The sequence below is a fragment of the Nycticebus coucang genome, chromosome 7 (genome assembly GCF_027406575.1).
Source record: "Nycticebus coucang isolate mNycCou1 chromosome 7, mNycCou1.pri, whole genome shotgun sequence".
Taxonomy (NCBI): Eukaryota; Metazoa; Chordata; class Mammalia; order Primates; family Lorisidae; genus Nycticebus; species Nycticebus coucang.
The window spans coordinates 136460107-136475545 of record NC_069786.1 but is presented as its reverse complement, the minus strand read 5'-3'; the positions used below and the strand labels follow the sequence as shown (position 1 = coordinate 136475545).

Here is a 15439-nt window from a genome sequence, read left to right as displayed (position 1 = left end):
CACTGGTGAGGGAGGTGGGGCTTGGCCTCTCTGGGCAAAGCTGGGGCCCAAGGCCAGCCCCGGACAGTGGGGAGAACCAGCCCTCAGGGCTGAGTGTGAGCCGGCTGGCCTCTGCTGGGAGGGAGGGGCCCTTGCTCACCTAGGGTCACTCTCGCAGTCCCCCATGGTGACCTCGTGCTGTACTGCAGGACCGGAAGATTGCCCACTGCCCCTTCCACGCGCTGATGCCGGGAGAGCGTGAGACATTTTTGGCCCGGAAGAGGCTCCTAGAGCACGTGGGCTTCCATCTGCGAAGTGCCGTGTTCGCCAAGGAGAGCCAGTGGGATGAGACCCTCCTGTACCTGAGCAAGAGAGGTGGGTGGCAGCTTGGGCAGTGCTCCCCTTGGTGGGACTTCTGCGTGCTGGGGGTCTTTCCCATGGCTGGGCTGCCCGCCTGGCCCCTTGGTGTCCTGTCCTCCGAGGAGGTCATGCAAGAGTGATTAGGGAGGGATCTAGCAGAGGAGAAGTGCTTGGGAAGGGGGACTGGTAGCCCCCAGGAGAGATCCCAAGCCATCCTGCTGCTGCAGGAGCACTACCCAGGAGTGTCTTGGTCACCCAGCACCAGAGCTGTGGCTGAGTCCCAGGGCATTGTGCATGTCTCACAAGGTCACCTGCCCCTGCACACCTCTACAGTTCAACCACTGGTCCACACACATGTGACATGCACACGCACACACAGCAGGTCCTCACACATGCACCAGCCCCCACACAGCCACCATGAGGACCCCCATGCTGCCCGCCACACACCTGCTGTCGAGTCATCTGTTTGGGCTGAGTAATTCCTAAGGAGCAGGACTTGATTACCCACAGTTCCGGGGCTGGACATCCCAGGGCAGGGCACCCGCACTGCAGCCTGGTGAGGGCTGCTCTGCTTCCCAGAGGTGCCTTGGTGCTGCGTCTGCATGTGGCAGGAGGCAGAGAGGGAGGGCCTGGCCAGCTCCCTCTGCCCTTGTGCAAGGCGCTAACCAGCACCCCTTTATCTAGGTCCTGCTCTTCATGCAGTCACACAGGGACTCAGTTTCAGCATGAGTTTTTTTTGGGACACCACATTCAAACCACAGCACTCATCAGCCCACCCCACCCCCATATGCTCACCTCACCCTCACATCCCCTCCTCACAATAGCCTCCCAGCCGCCCACCCACTCCCCCTCCACGTGGCAACCCCAGCTCCCCACACTCCCTCCTGCTCACCTCAGCCCACATATGCACCATGCACCCACATACTTTCCCACCCCCCAGCTCTGGCATGCACCCCCCCCCAGCAATGCACATAGGCCCCCATGTACCAACCATCCACCCCTCACACAGGTCCATAGTCACCCAACACCCCTAAATGCACCATGCCAGTATTCCCCACATGTACACATACCTCCCATATTAACCTGCCTCATCCCCATGTTTCCTCCACCCCCACCTGCCCTCTGCCCCCATAGCTCCTGCACCACCATTCCCCCCACCTCATAGTTCACAGAGCCAGTAGCCACTCCCACAATGTGGTCCCCACTCTAACCCCTCAACACAGCATGACCTACCCACTCACAGTCAGATGCCCCTGCTGTGTGCAGAGGCTGTGTGTTCCTGGCCAGAGTGGCTGCAAGCTGCATCCTCCACCATGCATGGCTCTGCTCTGGGACACGGGCTCTGCCTGGGGTGCGGTGGTGTTGGGAGCACTGGGGCTCTAAGCACTCTTGTGCCAGCTCACAGGCAGAGGAGAAGCAGGCCGAGGAGATCTGAGTCCACTTCCTCCTCCCTTCCATCAGAGGTTAGATCCCCAAATAGCATGACCTCACAGAGAGGCATTGCCACCCTCAGCTCCAGAGCCTTGGCTCAGAGCTTTTGCCCATGGGATAGTCACCCTGTGGAACAGTGAGCTTCAGATCAATTTCAAACCTAATGGCAAGGAGTAATCGGGATGAGATTGGCAGATTCATTGGTAACGTAGGCTGAACCATAGGATAGCTCATTGCCAGAGAAAACCAGGGAAAGAAAGAAAGCTCAGGGAAGCCCTGCTGAGTTCACAGCAGATCTCAGACATGAACCTCAGGGACTGGTCTAAAGCACAGCAGCATAGGAAGAAGCATTTGTTCAAGATAAATATACTCTCAACACTCAGAAAGAACAGAGAAAGAGGGTCTTGGTGGCATTAAACCAAGAACCCCTTTCCCCTGCACTCTCACAGCTCAGGGATGCAGGAGCTTCACCCCAGCCTGGTGCAGCCACGAGCACCCCCAGTCAAAGGGGGTGTGGATGTCAACAGTCCTCATCCTGTCCACGGCCACCCATTGCTTAGGCTAAGTTCCAGACTTGGTGCGACTCCAATATGGCTGGGAGTGGGGGCTCCCTTCCCACGCCCACCCTCCATTTGTGGGACAGAGGTTCTTCAGTACGGTGAGAATACTGTGGCTCTGATAACCCTTCTCCCAGCTGGTGAGGAAGTCTTCTGTCCTGGGACAGGCAACCTGTGGCTACTTCCCCATGAGTGCTCAGCTCCCAGAGTGAGGGTGTCTCCCCCACCAGCTCCAGAACCATGGCTCAGAGAGTTACCCAGAGGGGAGACAGACAGTGAAACAGAGAGCTCTAAATATCATCCCAAAGGAAAGACCTTGTTGACAACAGAGCATGGGGAGGTCCAAGCCTCCTGGTGGACGCAGAACCACCGGGGATCGTGAAGGAAGATGCCCTGGAGGTACAGGCTCAACTGTGATCTATCAGAGCTTATATTAACTATAAACCAGGGGGGAGGAGCCCTCTTGTGGGCAGAGCAAGTCTTGAACACTGAAACTGGACATTGTCTCTTCCACAAGTCCTGATTTGACTATATCTGGCTGTGGAGAAATTTATGCTCAGGGGCATTAGTGAAACTGGTGAGCAATTAGCCAGCAATCAACGGAACCAAACAGGTGGGTGTGGTCAGGGAAGGGGAGAGGCAAAGAGCTCCCTGGCGACCATCCTCTTGGGTCACTGTGGGTGTCCCCAAGACTCCTTTCCGTGAGCAGAGACATCAGGAGCTTTCTAATGCAGGGGGAAGCGCAGACATCAAATCAACCCAGCTGGTCACTAAACAAGTTAATAACAATAGCCACCCCAGAGGGGGAGGGATGAAGAAAATCGAACAGATCCTCAGAAAAAAAGTGGGAGAACAGCATCAAGAAAGAACAAAGAGTAATGAAAAGTGAATAAATCACCAAGGAGAAGAGGCACCTTCAAGCACGTCTCTACACGCACAGTTGGAATACCAGAAGTAGAAGTGAGGAGAAAGGACCAGGAAGAAATGATAGACGGGAACTCCCCAAATGCATTCAAAACAACCTATAAATCCAGGAAGCGTCATGGACCCCATAACTGTAAAAACACAGATCTAAAAACAGACATACCCCGATTAAAATGCAGAAAGCCAAAGACAGGGAGAAAACCCGGAAAGAAGCAAGAGAAAAACAACGCGTAACTTAGAAGGGAATGGCCTTTCTCATCAGCAGCAATGGAGAACAGAGACAGTGGGATGTCACGTTCAAAGTGCTCAAGGACATGGACTGTCAGCTGAACATCCGCTATCCAGAAAAGCTCACTTAAAAAAAAAATAAAATGAAATGTATTCCTAGATAAACAAGACCTGTGAAAATTTGTTGTTGTAGGCTTGCCTTGTAAGAAATACTAAAGTGAGACCAATACTTTCAGATTTCATATGGAAATAAAATACACAGGAAGAGCATTGGCAAAAGTAATTATAAATGGCACTATAAATACATATTTCTCCTTAATAATTTAAAAATCAACTTGCTAAGATTTACACATAAGCAATTTGTATATGTATGTATGCATTATATTTACATATGATTTGTGTGTGTGTGTGTGTGTGTGTTTGTGCCCATGAGCTTATAGAAGTGCAATGCATTACACTACAATAACAGTCCAAAGGAAGCGTGAAGGACGAAAGCTCTATTGTATTGAGAAATTACTCCAAATGGTAAATCAGATTGAGTAGATGAAATAGAGATCACAAAATGATAATTTATAACAAAAGTTATAAATACATATAGTCTTTATTCTGTCAGCTTTTTTAGAATACATGAAATTACATAAATAATCATGATCTTATGATGTTTGTGTTTTTAACTTTATAGGTGTAATATGTACAACAATAATATCACAAAAAGGGGGAGGAGAATAGAGCTATGTAGGAGCAACATTCTGTATCTCACTGGCATTTACTAAATGTAGGTCTGAAGCTGATTATGAGCAGTCAAGATTCATATGGCAGGAGAGACATTTGATAAGACAAAGGCATCAATCAATCAAGAAGATACAACAATTATAAACTTATTTGCACCTAATGAAAGACATCCAAATACACAAAACACAAACTCACACAAACTCACAGAAATAGAGAAATAGACAATTCAATAATAATAGTTGGAGATGTCAATTCCCCACTTCTAATAATTGATAGAAGTCAGAAGATCACCAAGGGAACGGGATTTGAACAATACAAGCATATTAGACTGAGCAGATCTATCAAACACTTGACCCCTCAACGACAGAATGTATGTTCTTCTCAAGTGCACTCAGGACATTCTCCAGGATAGAACACATGTAGGTTGTTAAAAAAAAAATCCATAATAGAAGGATAGAAGTAATACATTTTATATACTCTGACTTCAACAGAATGAAATTAGAAACGAATAACAAAGGAATTTGGAAAACACATAAAATAACACATGTCTAAATAACCAATGAGTTAAGAATTCAAAAGGGAGACACAATTTACCAAAACTTTGGGTGCGGCTAATGCAATGCTCACAGGGAAATTTATAGCTGTGAATGCCCCTGTTAGAAAGAAGGAATACCTCAGTAACCTAAATTTCTACCTTAAAACCCTGGAAAGAGTAAACTAAACCCAGAGACGCTGAGTTCCTTAAGGTTAGAGTAAACATTAATGAAAGAGAATAATAGAGAGTAGAAAAACAATAGAGAAAAGTCAGTGAAATCAAGAGCCGGTTCACTGGAAAAAGTCAGTACACCTGACAGACCTTTGGCTGGACTGACCAAGAAAAAGTGAAGACCCAAATTACTAACGTCAGAAGTGAAAGAGAGGACATTACTAATGACATTATTTATGGAAATAAAAAGGATCATGAGAGAATGCCACGAACAATTGTATGGCAGCAAATGGATCACCTCAGTGAGATGAAATCTGCTGGAAACACACGACCAAAACTGTCACAAGAGGAAGCAGAAAATCTGAACCCATCTGCAGCAAGATGGAATGAGCAGTTAAAGACCTCCCGGCAGGCTCGGGCCCAGGCGGCGCCACTGGTAAATTCTACCAAAAACTTAAAGAAAAACTAACACCATTCTTCTCAACCTCTTCTGAAAAATTAAAGAGGAGGGACCACAGCCTAACTTATCCTATGAAGCTAATATTACTGATTCCAAAGCCAAAGACATTGCAAAGAAACTATAGACATATCCTTTATGAATATAGATGTAAAAATCTTCAACAAAGTACTTGCAAACCAAATTCAGCAGCATAAAGATTACACACTATGAGCAGGTGGGATTTATTACAGAAATATGAGAGTGGTTTAACATACAAAAATCAGTATAATATAGAATTAAAGGGAAAAAAAACACCCGAGCATTTTAATTGATGTGGGAAAAGCATTTGGCAAAGTCCAATATCCTTTCATGTAAAAGTACAGAACAGACACCTCGATAAAGGGCACCTGTACAAAACCCACAGGTAACCTCAGGTGTAACGGTGAGAGACAAGATAAAGATGTCTACGATCGTTACTAACATTTATCCTTTTACTAGAGGTGTTAAGTGTTATTAGACCAAAAAATGAAATAAAATAAAATAAATGCAATACAATAAAATAAAGAAAAGAAAAGGCATTCAGACTGAAAAAATTAAAGCATCCATATTTGCAGATGACATGATCTCTAATATTTAAAATTCTAAGGAATCTACTATTAAACCATTACAACTAATAAATGCAGTCATCAAGGTTGTGGAATAAAAGGTCAATATGTGAAAATCAATTGTATTTCTATACATTTGCAAGGAAAAGAATAAAAATGAAATTAATGAAGCAATTCCATTTATAATAGTATCAATAAGAATAAAATATGAAGGAATACATTTAACAAAACAGTGTAAAACATATACTCTTAAAATTGCAAACCATCATTGAAATAAAGAAGGCCTAAATGGAAATGCATCCCCTGTTCATGGATTGGAAGATAATATTGTTAAGAGGGTGATACTCCCCAAATTAATGTACAGATTAATGCAATTCCTGTCAGAATCTCAGCTAAGACTTTTTGTAAAAATCGACTAACTGATTTTAAAATTCATGTAGAATTGAAAGTGACCCAGAATAGTAAAAATAATCTTTCTGTTTTTCTTTTTTTTTTGAGACAGAGTCTCCCTCTGTCACCTGGGTAGATGTCATCATAGCTCACAGCAACCTCAAACTCTTGGGCTCAAGCGATCCTCCTGCCTCAGCCTTCCATGTAACTTGTACTGTATTCAGGGGCCAACTGCAACACCCAGCTAATTTTTCTATTTTTAGTAGAGATGGGGTCTAGCTCTTGCTCAGGCTAGGCTCGAACTCCTCAAAAGCCACTCATGTCAGACTCTCAGAGTCTTGGGATTACAGACGTGAGCCACCAAGTCTGGGCAGTAAAAAATAATCTTGAAAGGAAAGAAAAAACATTGGAGTTACCCTTCTCAATTTCAAACTTACTGCAACAGGATGGTAATTGAGACTGTGGTGCTATCATGAAGACCTGGAGATCATAGCTCAATGGATTAGAACAGAGAGCCCAGAAGTGAACCCATGTGCATGTCATTGATAGTTTTTCAATGAGGGTGGGTGACAGGACCTTTCAGTGGGAGAAAGAACGGTCTTTGATAAATGGTGCTGGGGCAGCTGATTATCCACATGCAAGAGAACGAAGTCAAGCTCTCACCTCACATCACACACAAAAATTAACTCAATTTGGGGCGGCGCCTGTGGCTCAGTGAGTAGGGCGCCAGCTCCATATACCAAGGATGGCAAGTTCAAACCTAGCCCTGGCCAAACTGTAACAACAACAATGACAACAACAAAATAGCCGGGCGTTGTGGCGGGCGCCTGTAATCCCAGCTACTCGGGAGGCTGAGACAAGAGATTCGCCTCGGCCCAAGAGCTGGAGGTTGCTATGAGCTGTGATGCCACAGTACTCTACCCAGGGTGACAAAATGAGACTCTGTTTCTAAAAAAATAAAAAAAAAAAAAAATAAATAAATAACTCAATTTGGACCAAGGACCAGAGTGTAAGAGCTTATACTATCTAACTCCCTGAAGAAACAGGTGTCAATATTCATGGCCTTGGGAAGCAATGGATCCCTAGGTATGACACCAGAAGCATGAATAATGAAAGAAAAATAGATTTTTTTTGAAAATAGATTAATTACACATTACTATAATTAAAACCTTTAGTACTTCAAAGGACACCATCAGGAAAGTGAAAAGACAGCCCACAAAATGTGAGAAAATTGTTGCAAATCATGCATCTCATAAGGGGTTTGCATGAAGAATACATAAAGAACTCTTACAACTCAGTGACAACCAAATGTTAAAATGGGCAGAAATATGAATAGAAATGTCTCCAAATAAGACATGTAAATGCCCACAGGCACATGCCAAGACGCTCAGCATCATCAGTCACCGGGGGTCTCCAGCCAGAGCCATGCTGAGCTGTCATGGCAAACCTGCCATCAAAAGTCAGACACACCAAGCGTTGGCGAGGACGTGGGGAATCCGGGCCCTGCGCGTTGCTGCTGGGAATGTAAAATCGTGCAGCATTTTGGAAAACTGTTGATTTTTCAAAATGATAAAGTGTTATAACTATCCAAAGGGGAAAAAAGGACCTTCACACAAAAACTTGTACAAAAAGGTTCATAGCAGCATTTTTCATAATAGCCGGAAGTTGGAGATGATACAAATACCCATCAACTGATGGCTGGATGAGCACGCTGTAATGTGATCAGATAAGGGAATATGACCCAGCAGCAGCAGGGATGAGCGGGGGGACCCTGCTGATAAAGTCACAAAAGACAGGTCCTGCCATCCCCTTTCCTGGGAGTGCTGACAGCCCCAGGAGATGGCCGGTGGGGGCATGGAGGAATTAGGAGAGATGGTGGCAGGCTCCGTGCTTCATTTGAGGGTGATAAGAATGTTCTAAAATGGGTGAGGGGGAGTCACACAGCTCCGTGAGTGTCCTAAAAGCCACTGAATGTGTGCTTTAAATGGTGACTTGCACCTCGGTGAAGTTGTTTGAAAGAGAGCCCACCACGTAGTGGGCAGACGTGCTCTGCTTTCCTTCCCACCTGTCTCCTTTCTAAAGCAGGGCTTTGTGATGGCTGAGCGCTGTCACAGTTCTTCCCCTAAGGCCTGCTTTAGTGTCACCCCTCCCAGAACCACTTCCCTGCTGGCCTGGAGCCTTCCTGGCAGTTGTGTTGGCGACTGCCCAGTCACAGAGCTGGCTCCCCCAACCCCCGTCCCATCCCCCCAGCAGTGTGGGTGTAGACCTGGGTGTGGGTGAGTGGGCAGGGGAGCAAGGTTAGGTGGCCTTTTTGGTGGGGACTGAAGTGATGATTAAGGTGAGGTACATGGAGGGATGAGATGGTGCTTTGGGCAGTGATTGTGGGGGTCTCTGTGCATCTTGCCACCAGCTGCAGGTGAGCAGAGCCAGGCGTGTCCCCCCTCAGAGAGGACTTGTGAGCTGAGCGAGGCCCAGAGAGACCTGGTGGCACCTGGTGGGAAGGGGGACACTAGGCTGGGGTGGACAATGTAGACTGCCGACAGGTGGGCATGGGTGGAGGGGCAGAGGGAGGCTGTGGAGTGAGGGTCCTCCGTGGGACTGTGGGCTGCCTGGCCTGCAGGTCCAAGCTCGGCTCTACCTCCTCACACCTGCTACGGAGCCAGTCAAGTTGCACCCCCCCTTCCCCTCCAGCGCTGGTGGGCGTGACGGGGAGGGCCCAAGGAGGCCGTGCCCCTGACGACTTTCCTGAGCACTCATGCGTATGTCTCTCTCTGCCATAGCGGAGCTGATCCCCAGCTACAGAATGAGGACGAAGGGCCCCAGCCTGGTCAAGGACCTCGGCGAGCAGGAGCAGTAAGTGTCTGTGGCTGGGCTTTCCAGGACGGCAGGGCCTCGCCCTACTGCCCATCCCAGGACAGACCGCTGCATTTGACCCCTGGCATGGCCTTGTCCTGGCAGCCTCCTCCTGGGTGGTCACAGACAGGGGTCCCACATCACTGTGGCCAGGCGGCCACCTCCTATCCAGTGATGGTGGCTGGTGGTGTTTAGAGTGTTTAGAGTCCAGACTCTGCTTCTCCAAGATGTCCCTGCATGTTGCGTGGGTGCCCGACAGACCTCCTGGCTGGCGGGGCTGAGCTTGCGCCCTGCCTCTTCCTCACTCCTCCCCGCCGGCCCCAGCTTTTATCCACTCTTACCTGCCTATGTGCCCCTCTGTGGTGGGAAGGTGGGGATCACACCTCACCCTGTGGGCATCGCCACCCCGTGAGCCCTGCGCAGCCAGTGAGGTGATGGGGAGGGTGTCTGGGATGGCGGAGGGGAGGTCTGCTTTCCCCTTGGAGCGGGAGTCTGATGTGTAGAGGCTCACCCCAGAGCAAGCAAGCTGGATGCCTCCCTTGTAATGCTGAAGCACAGGCATTTTCCACCCCACTGGAAATTCTTCCTCATCCTCACGTTCTGGCCATACCATGGTCTCCTGAATGCAGATGTGTGGGTCACCTAACCAGCCCTTCCTGACGGGACTGAGGTGGTTTTCAGGGATCTGTATGTTTGTTTCCCGTTTAAGTAATGTCCTGAACATCCGCAGTATGAGGACGTTAGTCTTTTGTCCATGTGTGACAAATGCCTTACAGGTCCCTCTGAGTGGGTCCCTCTGACAGGTCCCTCTGAGTTGTCCCTCTGACAGGTCCCTCTGAGTGGGTCCGTCTGAGTGGGTCCCTCTGACAGGTCCCTCTGAGTTGTCCCTCTGACAGGTCCCTCTGAGTGGGTCCCTCTGACAGGTCCCTCTGAGCGGGTCCCTCTGACAGGTCCCTCTGACAGGTCCCTCTGAGTGGGTCCCTCTGACAGGTCCCTCTGACAGGTCCCTCTGAGCGGGTCCCTCTGACAGGTCCCTCTGAGTTGTCCCTCTGACAGGTCCCTCTGAGCGGGTCCCTCTGACAGGTCCCTCTGACAGGTCCCTCTGAGTGGGTCCCTCTGACAGGTCCCTCTGAGCGGGTCCCTCTGACAGGTCCCTCTGAGTTGTCCCTCTGACAGGTCCCTCTGAGCGGGTCCCTCTGACAGGTCCCTCTGACAGGTCCCTCTGAGTGGGTCCCTCTGACAGGTCCCTCTGAGCGGGTCCCTCTGACAGGTCCCTCTGACAGGTCCCTCTGAGTGGGTCCCTCTGACAGGTCCCTCTGACAGGTCCCTCTGAGCGGGTCCCTCTGACAGGTCCCTCTGAGTTGTCCCTCTGACAGGTCCCTCTGAGCGGGTCCCTCTGACAGGTCCCTCTGACAGGTCCCTCTGACAGGTCCCTCTGAGCGGGTCCCTCTGACAGGTCCTCTGAGCGGGTCCCTCTGACAGGTCCCTCTGACAGGTCCCTCTGACAGGTCCCTCTGAGCGGGTCCCTCTGACAGGTCCCTCTGACAGGTCCCTCTGACAGGTCCCTCTGAGCGGGTCCCTCTGACTGGGTCCCTCTGAGTGGGTCCCTCTGACAGGTCCCTCTGACAGGTCCCTCTGAGCGGGTCCCTCTGACAGGTCCCTCTGAGCGGGTCCCTCTGAGCGGGTCCCTCTGACAGGTCCCTCTGACAGGTCCCTCTGAGCGGGTCCCTCTGACAGGTCCCTCTGAGCGGGTCCCTCTGACAGGTCCCTCTGAGCGGGTCCCTCTGACAGGTCCCTCTGAGCGGGTCCATCTGACAGGTCCCTCTGAGTGGGTCCCTCTGAGCGGGTCCCTCTGACAGGTCCCTCTGACAGGTCCCTCTGAGCGGGTCCCTCTGAGTGGGTCCCTCTGACAGGTCCCTCTGAGCGGGTCCCTCTGAGCGGGTCCCTCTGACAGGTCCCTCTGACAGGTCCCTCTGACAGGTCCCTCTGAGCGGGTCCCTCTGACAGGTCCCTCTGAGCGGGTCCCTCTGACAGGTCCCTCTGACAGGTCCCTCTGACAGGTCCCTCTGAGCGGGTCCCTCTGAGCGGGTCCCTCTGACAGGTCCCTCTGAGCGGGTCCCTCTGACAGGTCCCTCTGAGCGGGTCCCTCTGACAGGTCCCTCTGAGCGGGTCCCTCTGAGTGGGTCCCTCTGACAGGTCCCTCTGACAGGTCCCTCTGACAGGTCCCTCTGAGCGGGTCCCTCTGACAGGTCCCTCTGACAGGTCCCTCTGAGCGGGTCCCTCTGACAGGTCCCTCTGACAGGTCCCTCTGACAGGTCCCTCTGAGTTGTCCCTCTGACAGGTCCCTCTGAGTTGTCCCTCTGACAGGTCCCTCTGAGCGGGTCCCTCTGACAGGTCCCTCTGAGTTGTCCCTCTGAGCGGGTCCCTCTGACAGGTCCCTCTGACAGGTCCCTCTGAGTTGTCCCTCTGACAGGTCTCTCTGAGTTGTCCCTCTGACAGGGCCCTCTGAGCGGGTCCCTCTGACAGGTCCCTCTGACAGGTCCCTCTGAGCGGGTCCCTCTGACAGGTCCCTCTGACAGGTCCCTCTGAGCGGGTCCCTCTGACAGGTCCCTCTGACAGGTCCCTCTGAGTTGTCCCTCTGACAGGTCCCTCTGACAGGTCCCTCTGAGCGGGTCCCTCTGACAGGTCCCTCTGACAGGTCCCTCTGAGTTGTCCCTCTGAGCGGGTCCCTCTGACAGGTCCCTCTGACAGGTCCCTCTGAGTTGTCCCTCTGACAGGTCTCTCTGAGTTGTCCCTCTGACAGGTCTCTCTGAGTTGTCCCTCTGACAGGTCCCTCTGAGTTGTCCCTCTGAGCGGGTCCCTCTGACAGGTCCCTCTGACAGGTCCCTCTGAGCGGGTCCCTCTGACAGGTCCCTCTGACAGGTCCCTCTGAGCGGGTCCCTCTGACAGGTCCCTCTGACAGGTCCCTCTGAGTTGTCCCTCTGACAGGTCCCTCTGACAGGTCCCTCTGAGCGGGTCCCTCTGACAGGTCCCTCTGACAGGTCCCTCTGAGCGGGTCCCTCTGACAGGTCCCTCTGACAGGTCCCTCTGAGTTGTCCCTCTGACAGGTCCCTCTGACAGGTCCCTCTGAGCGGGTCCCTCTGACAGGTCCCTCTGAGCAGGTCCCTCTGAGTTGTCCCTCTGACAGGTCCCTCTGAGCAGGTCCCTCTGAGTTGTCCCTCTGAGCGGGTCTCTCCTTTGCAGCATCCCCTTCTTCAAGTTCTGCTACCAGTGTGGCCGCTCTGTTGGTGTCCGCCTCACGCCCTGCACCCGCTGCTACGGGATCCTGACGTGCAGCAAGTACTGCAAGAACAAAGCCTGGGTTGAGTTCCACAGGAAGGACTGCGGCGAGATGGTGGCCATCGGTGGGTCAGGGTCAAGGGTCAGGGCCAGGTGGGCAGCGCTGCTGCTTCAGGGACAAAGGTATAAGCCCGTGGAGTGGCTGTGAGAGCTGCCATCCTTCTAAGTCTCTGCAGACTCAAGAGACTTCTCTAAAATGTCCACATGGGCTTCTTGGTGGGGCGGTGGCAGGGAGGCCACTGAGCCAGTCTGGGTCTCATGGGCAGTGGTAGCACCACGCTGGACTGTTTCCTGGAAGGGGAAGTGACCCCAGAGCTGGGACTTGGACCCTCAGGGGCTCTGCTGACATCGGGGCCTCTGGTAGACACCTGGGGTCTCTCTGCTGGACATCAGTGCCCTTAGATTGCAGAGTGGTTGCCCTTGGGGCTGCTTCCGGAAGGTTCCTCCCAGACTGTCCTCTGTGCCTCTTGGAGTATCGATGTCAACAGGTGTCTGCTCCTAGAAAAAGCCCCTCTCCACCCCCTCCTGTCCTCTGCATGACTGAGGAGGAGCGGAGGGTGTGAGGCAGCAACAGTACACCAGGCCTGGAGCGGCAGGGTCGGGTGACAGTGGGCTGTGTGTGCAGAGCTGTCTAGCTGTGGCCACTCTCCTTGGGACCTGGCTTGGTGCCCAGCCTGGTGGGATAAGGAGAGGGGCTGCGATAACCCCTGCCCTCTGGCTCATGTCCCTGTTTGCCGCTTCCCTCCAAGCCCATTCTAAGGCTTCTCCTTGTGGGGCTGACCCAGGTGAGGCCTCCAGGGGCGGTCAGCCATGCCCCTCACCCCTATGTCTGTTCCTTGTCCAGGGCCCCTCCTGGAAGAAGCGTCCTCGCAGAGAGCAGAGTCTCAGTGAAGGAGCAGCTGGATGCCCAAGGCCTAGGGAGGGGCCCCGGGGTGTGCAGAGTCTCAGCTGCCCGAGTGTGGCCACCTCTGGGTGCCGCCTCTGTGGGAGGAGTCTCTGTACCTTCAGGGCTGTGCATAGCAGCAGCACCTCCTGACTGCAAAATAAATCAGCCCCCCCCCCAGGGTGTGTTTTTACAGTCTGTGCCCACTCTGCCTCCAGCTGGGCAAAGTCCAGAGCTCCGAGGACCATCCGCAAGAGCTGTGCCTGCCTCTGCCCTCAGCCTGGGCCACCCTGGGTGGGTGTGCTGTGGGCACAAAGGTGTGGGGGCAGCTCCCAGGCTGCCAGGCTGGCCCCGACATTCATTGGTTAGACCTCAGTGTGTGTACAGAGCGTATGGAGTGCCTGCATGCTACTCTGCGGATGGTGGGGTACATGGAAATTGCCAGGATGAGAGAAGTGGGCCAGGGTCGGTCCACCATGACATTTCTAGAGAGAGTGGGAGGAGGGTGGGCTGGGAATGGGCTGTGTTGTCAGAGTGAGGAGGTGGCCACATCCGGGGAGGAGGAGGAAGGGGGCTTTCTGCTCACAGCAGAGTGGTAGGGGTGGCAGGTGGGAGGGGAGGTTGGGAAGGGCCTGATGAGCATCGGGGGGCTTGAGCCATGTGGGAAAGGCTCATCTGGGGAGCTTTTTGCTGGTCTGTGCAGCCACACCTGCAGCTGCTATTTTGCCTTAATTCTTTGGGCTTCCCATGTGGGGGATCACGGGGGTGCCCCTGGCAAACAAGTGTGAGGGGTAGGGAAGCTCCCAGGCAGGGGAGAACTTGACCCCCGGGGTGACTCTGCAGAAGCTCCCAGTAGGAGTAGGGCAGGATCTTGGTACCCCAGTGTCAGCCGGTCACTGGCATAGGTTGCCCTGGGAGGGCTGTGGTGAGCTGGCTCCCTGCCTCTGTGGCCGTTCCTGGATGGGGGCTCAGTAACAGGGCGCAGCTGTCCATGGCAGCAGCTGGGTGGGCGTGGGTACCCCCAGCTGCCCCCACCTTTGCCAGAAAGGAAAAAGCTACTAAGGGGCACTTCTTATTTGACGTTATTCTTAATTTTTTTTTCTTTTTTTGTGGTTTTTGGCCGGGGCTAGGTTTGAACCCGCCACCTCCGGCATATGGGACTGGCGCCCTACTCCTTGAGCCATAGGCGCCGCCCTGAAGTTATTCTTAATTTTACAAAAGTTAGAAAATATAAAGCAAAAAAAAAAAAAAGGGAGAATGTAAATGACAATTATCCCGAAACCCAGAAATTATCATTGCCAGGACAGGTGTGTCCTTCCACCCTGCCTGTGTATCTCCACAGGCACATAGGTACACATGCACATGGGCAGAGGGCTCATGAGGGCACATGAGGGCACACACGGGCACATGGGCAGAGGGCACGTGAGGGCACACATGGGCACATGGGCAGAGGGCTCATGAGGGCACATGAGGGCACACACGGGCACATGGGCAGAGGGCGCACGAGGGCACACATGGGCACATGGGCAGAGGGCTCATGAGGGCACACGAGGGCACACACGGGCACACGGGCAGAGGGCACACAGGCACAGATGAACGTACGGGCTCACATGGGCACATGGACACACAGGCACAGATGGGCACGTGAGTTTCTAAAGTGGGAGCACCATCCATAGGCTCTGAGCAGGCCACAGACATCTTCTATGCTATTAAGTACTTCTCTGCAGCTTAATTTCCCCCAAGTGAATATTATTTTTCATGCTGAATATGTACGTAGCATCTGATTATTTAAAAAGAAGATAGTAAAGATAAGATCAGAAGGACAGTGACAATCGCCTTCCCCTCACCATCCGGGGAAGCATTCTGAGCACTGTGGGGAACGTTACTCTTTTGTGCAAACCTGTGTGTGGTGCACACACCCCTTCCTGTGCCTGCTGTTCATTTGTAATTAAGATGGTATAGTTATGTTTGCGGCCCTGGCTGCCATCCTGACACCTATGTTGGTCTCATCAT

At 52.1% G+C, this 15439-nt stretch overlaps 1 protein-coding gene across 8 annotated transcripts in view; it reads left to right on the top strand.

Annotated features, from left to right (window-relative positions):
• ANKMY1 (ankyrin repeat and MYND domain containing 1) overlaps positions 1 to 15439 on the top strand; it is an 84982-nt gene that overhangs the window by 49670 nt on the left and 19873 nt on the right. For 7 of the 8 annotated variants that reach the window (XM_053598337.1, XM_053598341.1, XM_053598340.1 and 4 more), the window contains 3 exons: positions 189 to 354; positions 9132 to 9204; positions 12448 to 12608. In XM_053598337.1, the coding sequence (XP_053454312.1) occupies positions 189 to 354; positions 9132 to 9204; positions 12448 to 12608 (400 nt within the window). Of the gene's footprint in view, positions 1 to 188; positions 355 to 9131; positions 9205 to 12447; positions 12609 to 13387; positions 13968 to 15439 lie in introns of those variants that run through there. The other variant, XM_053598335.1, reaches the window with a different exon arrangement.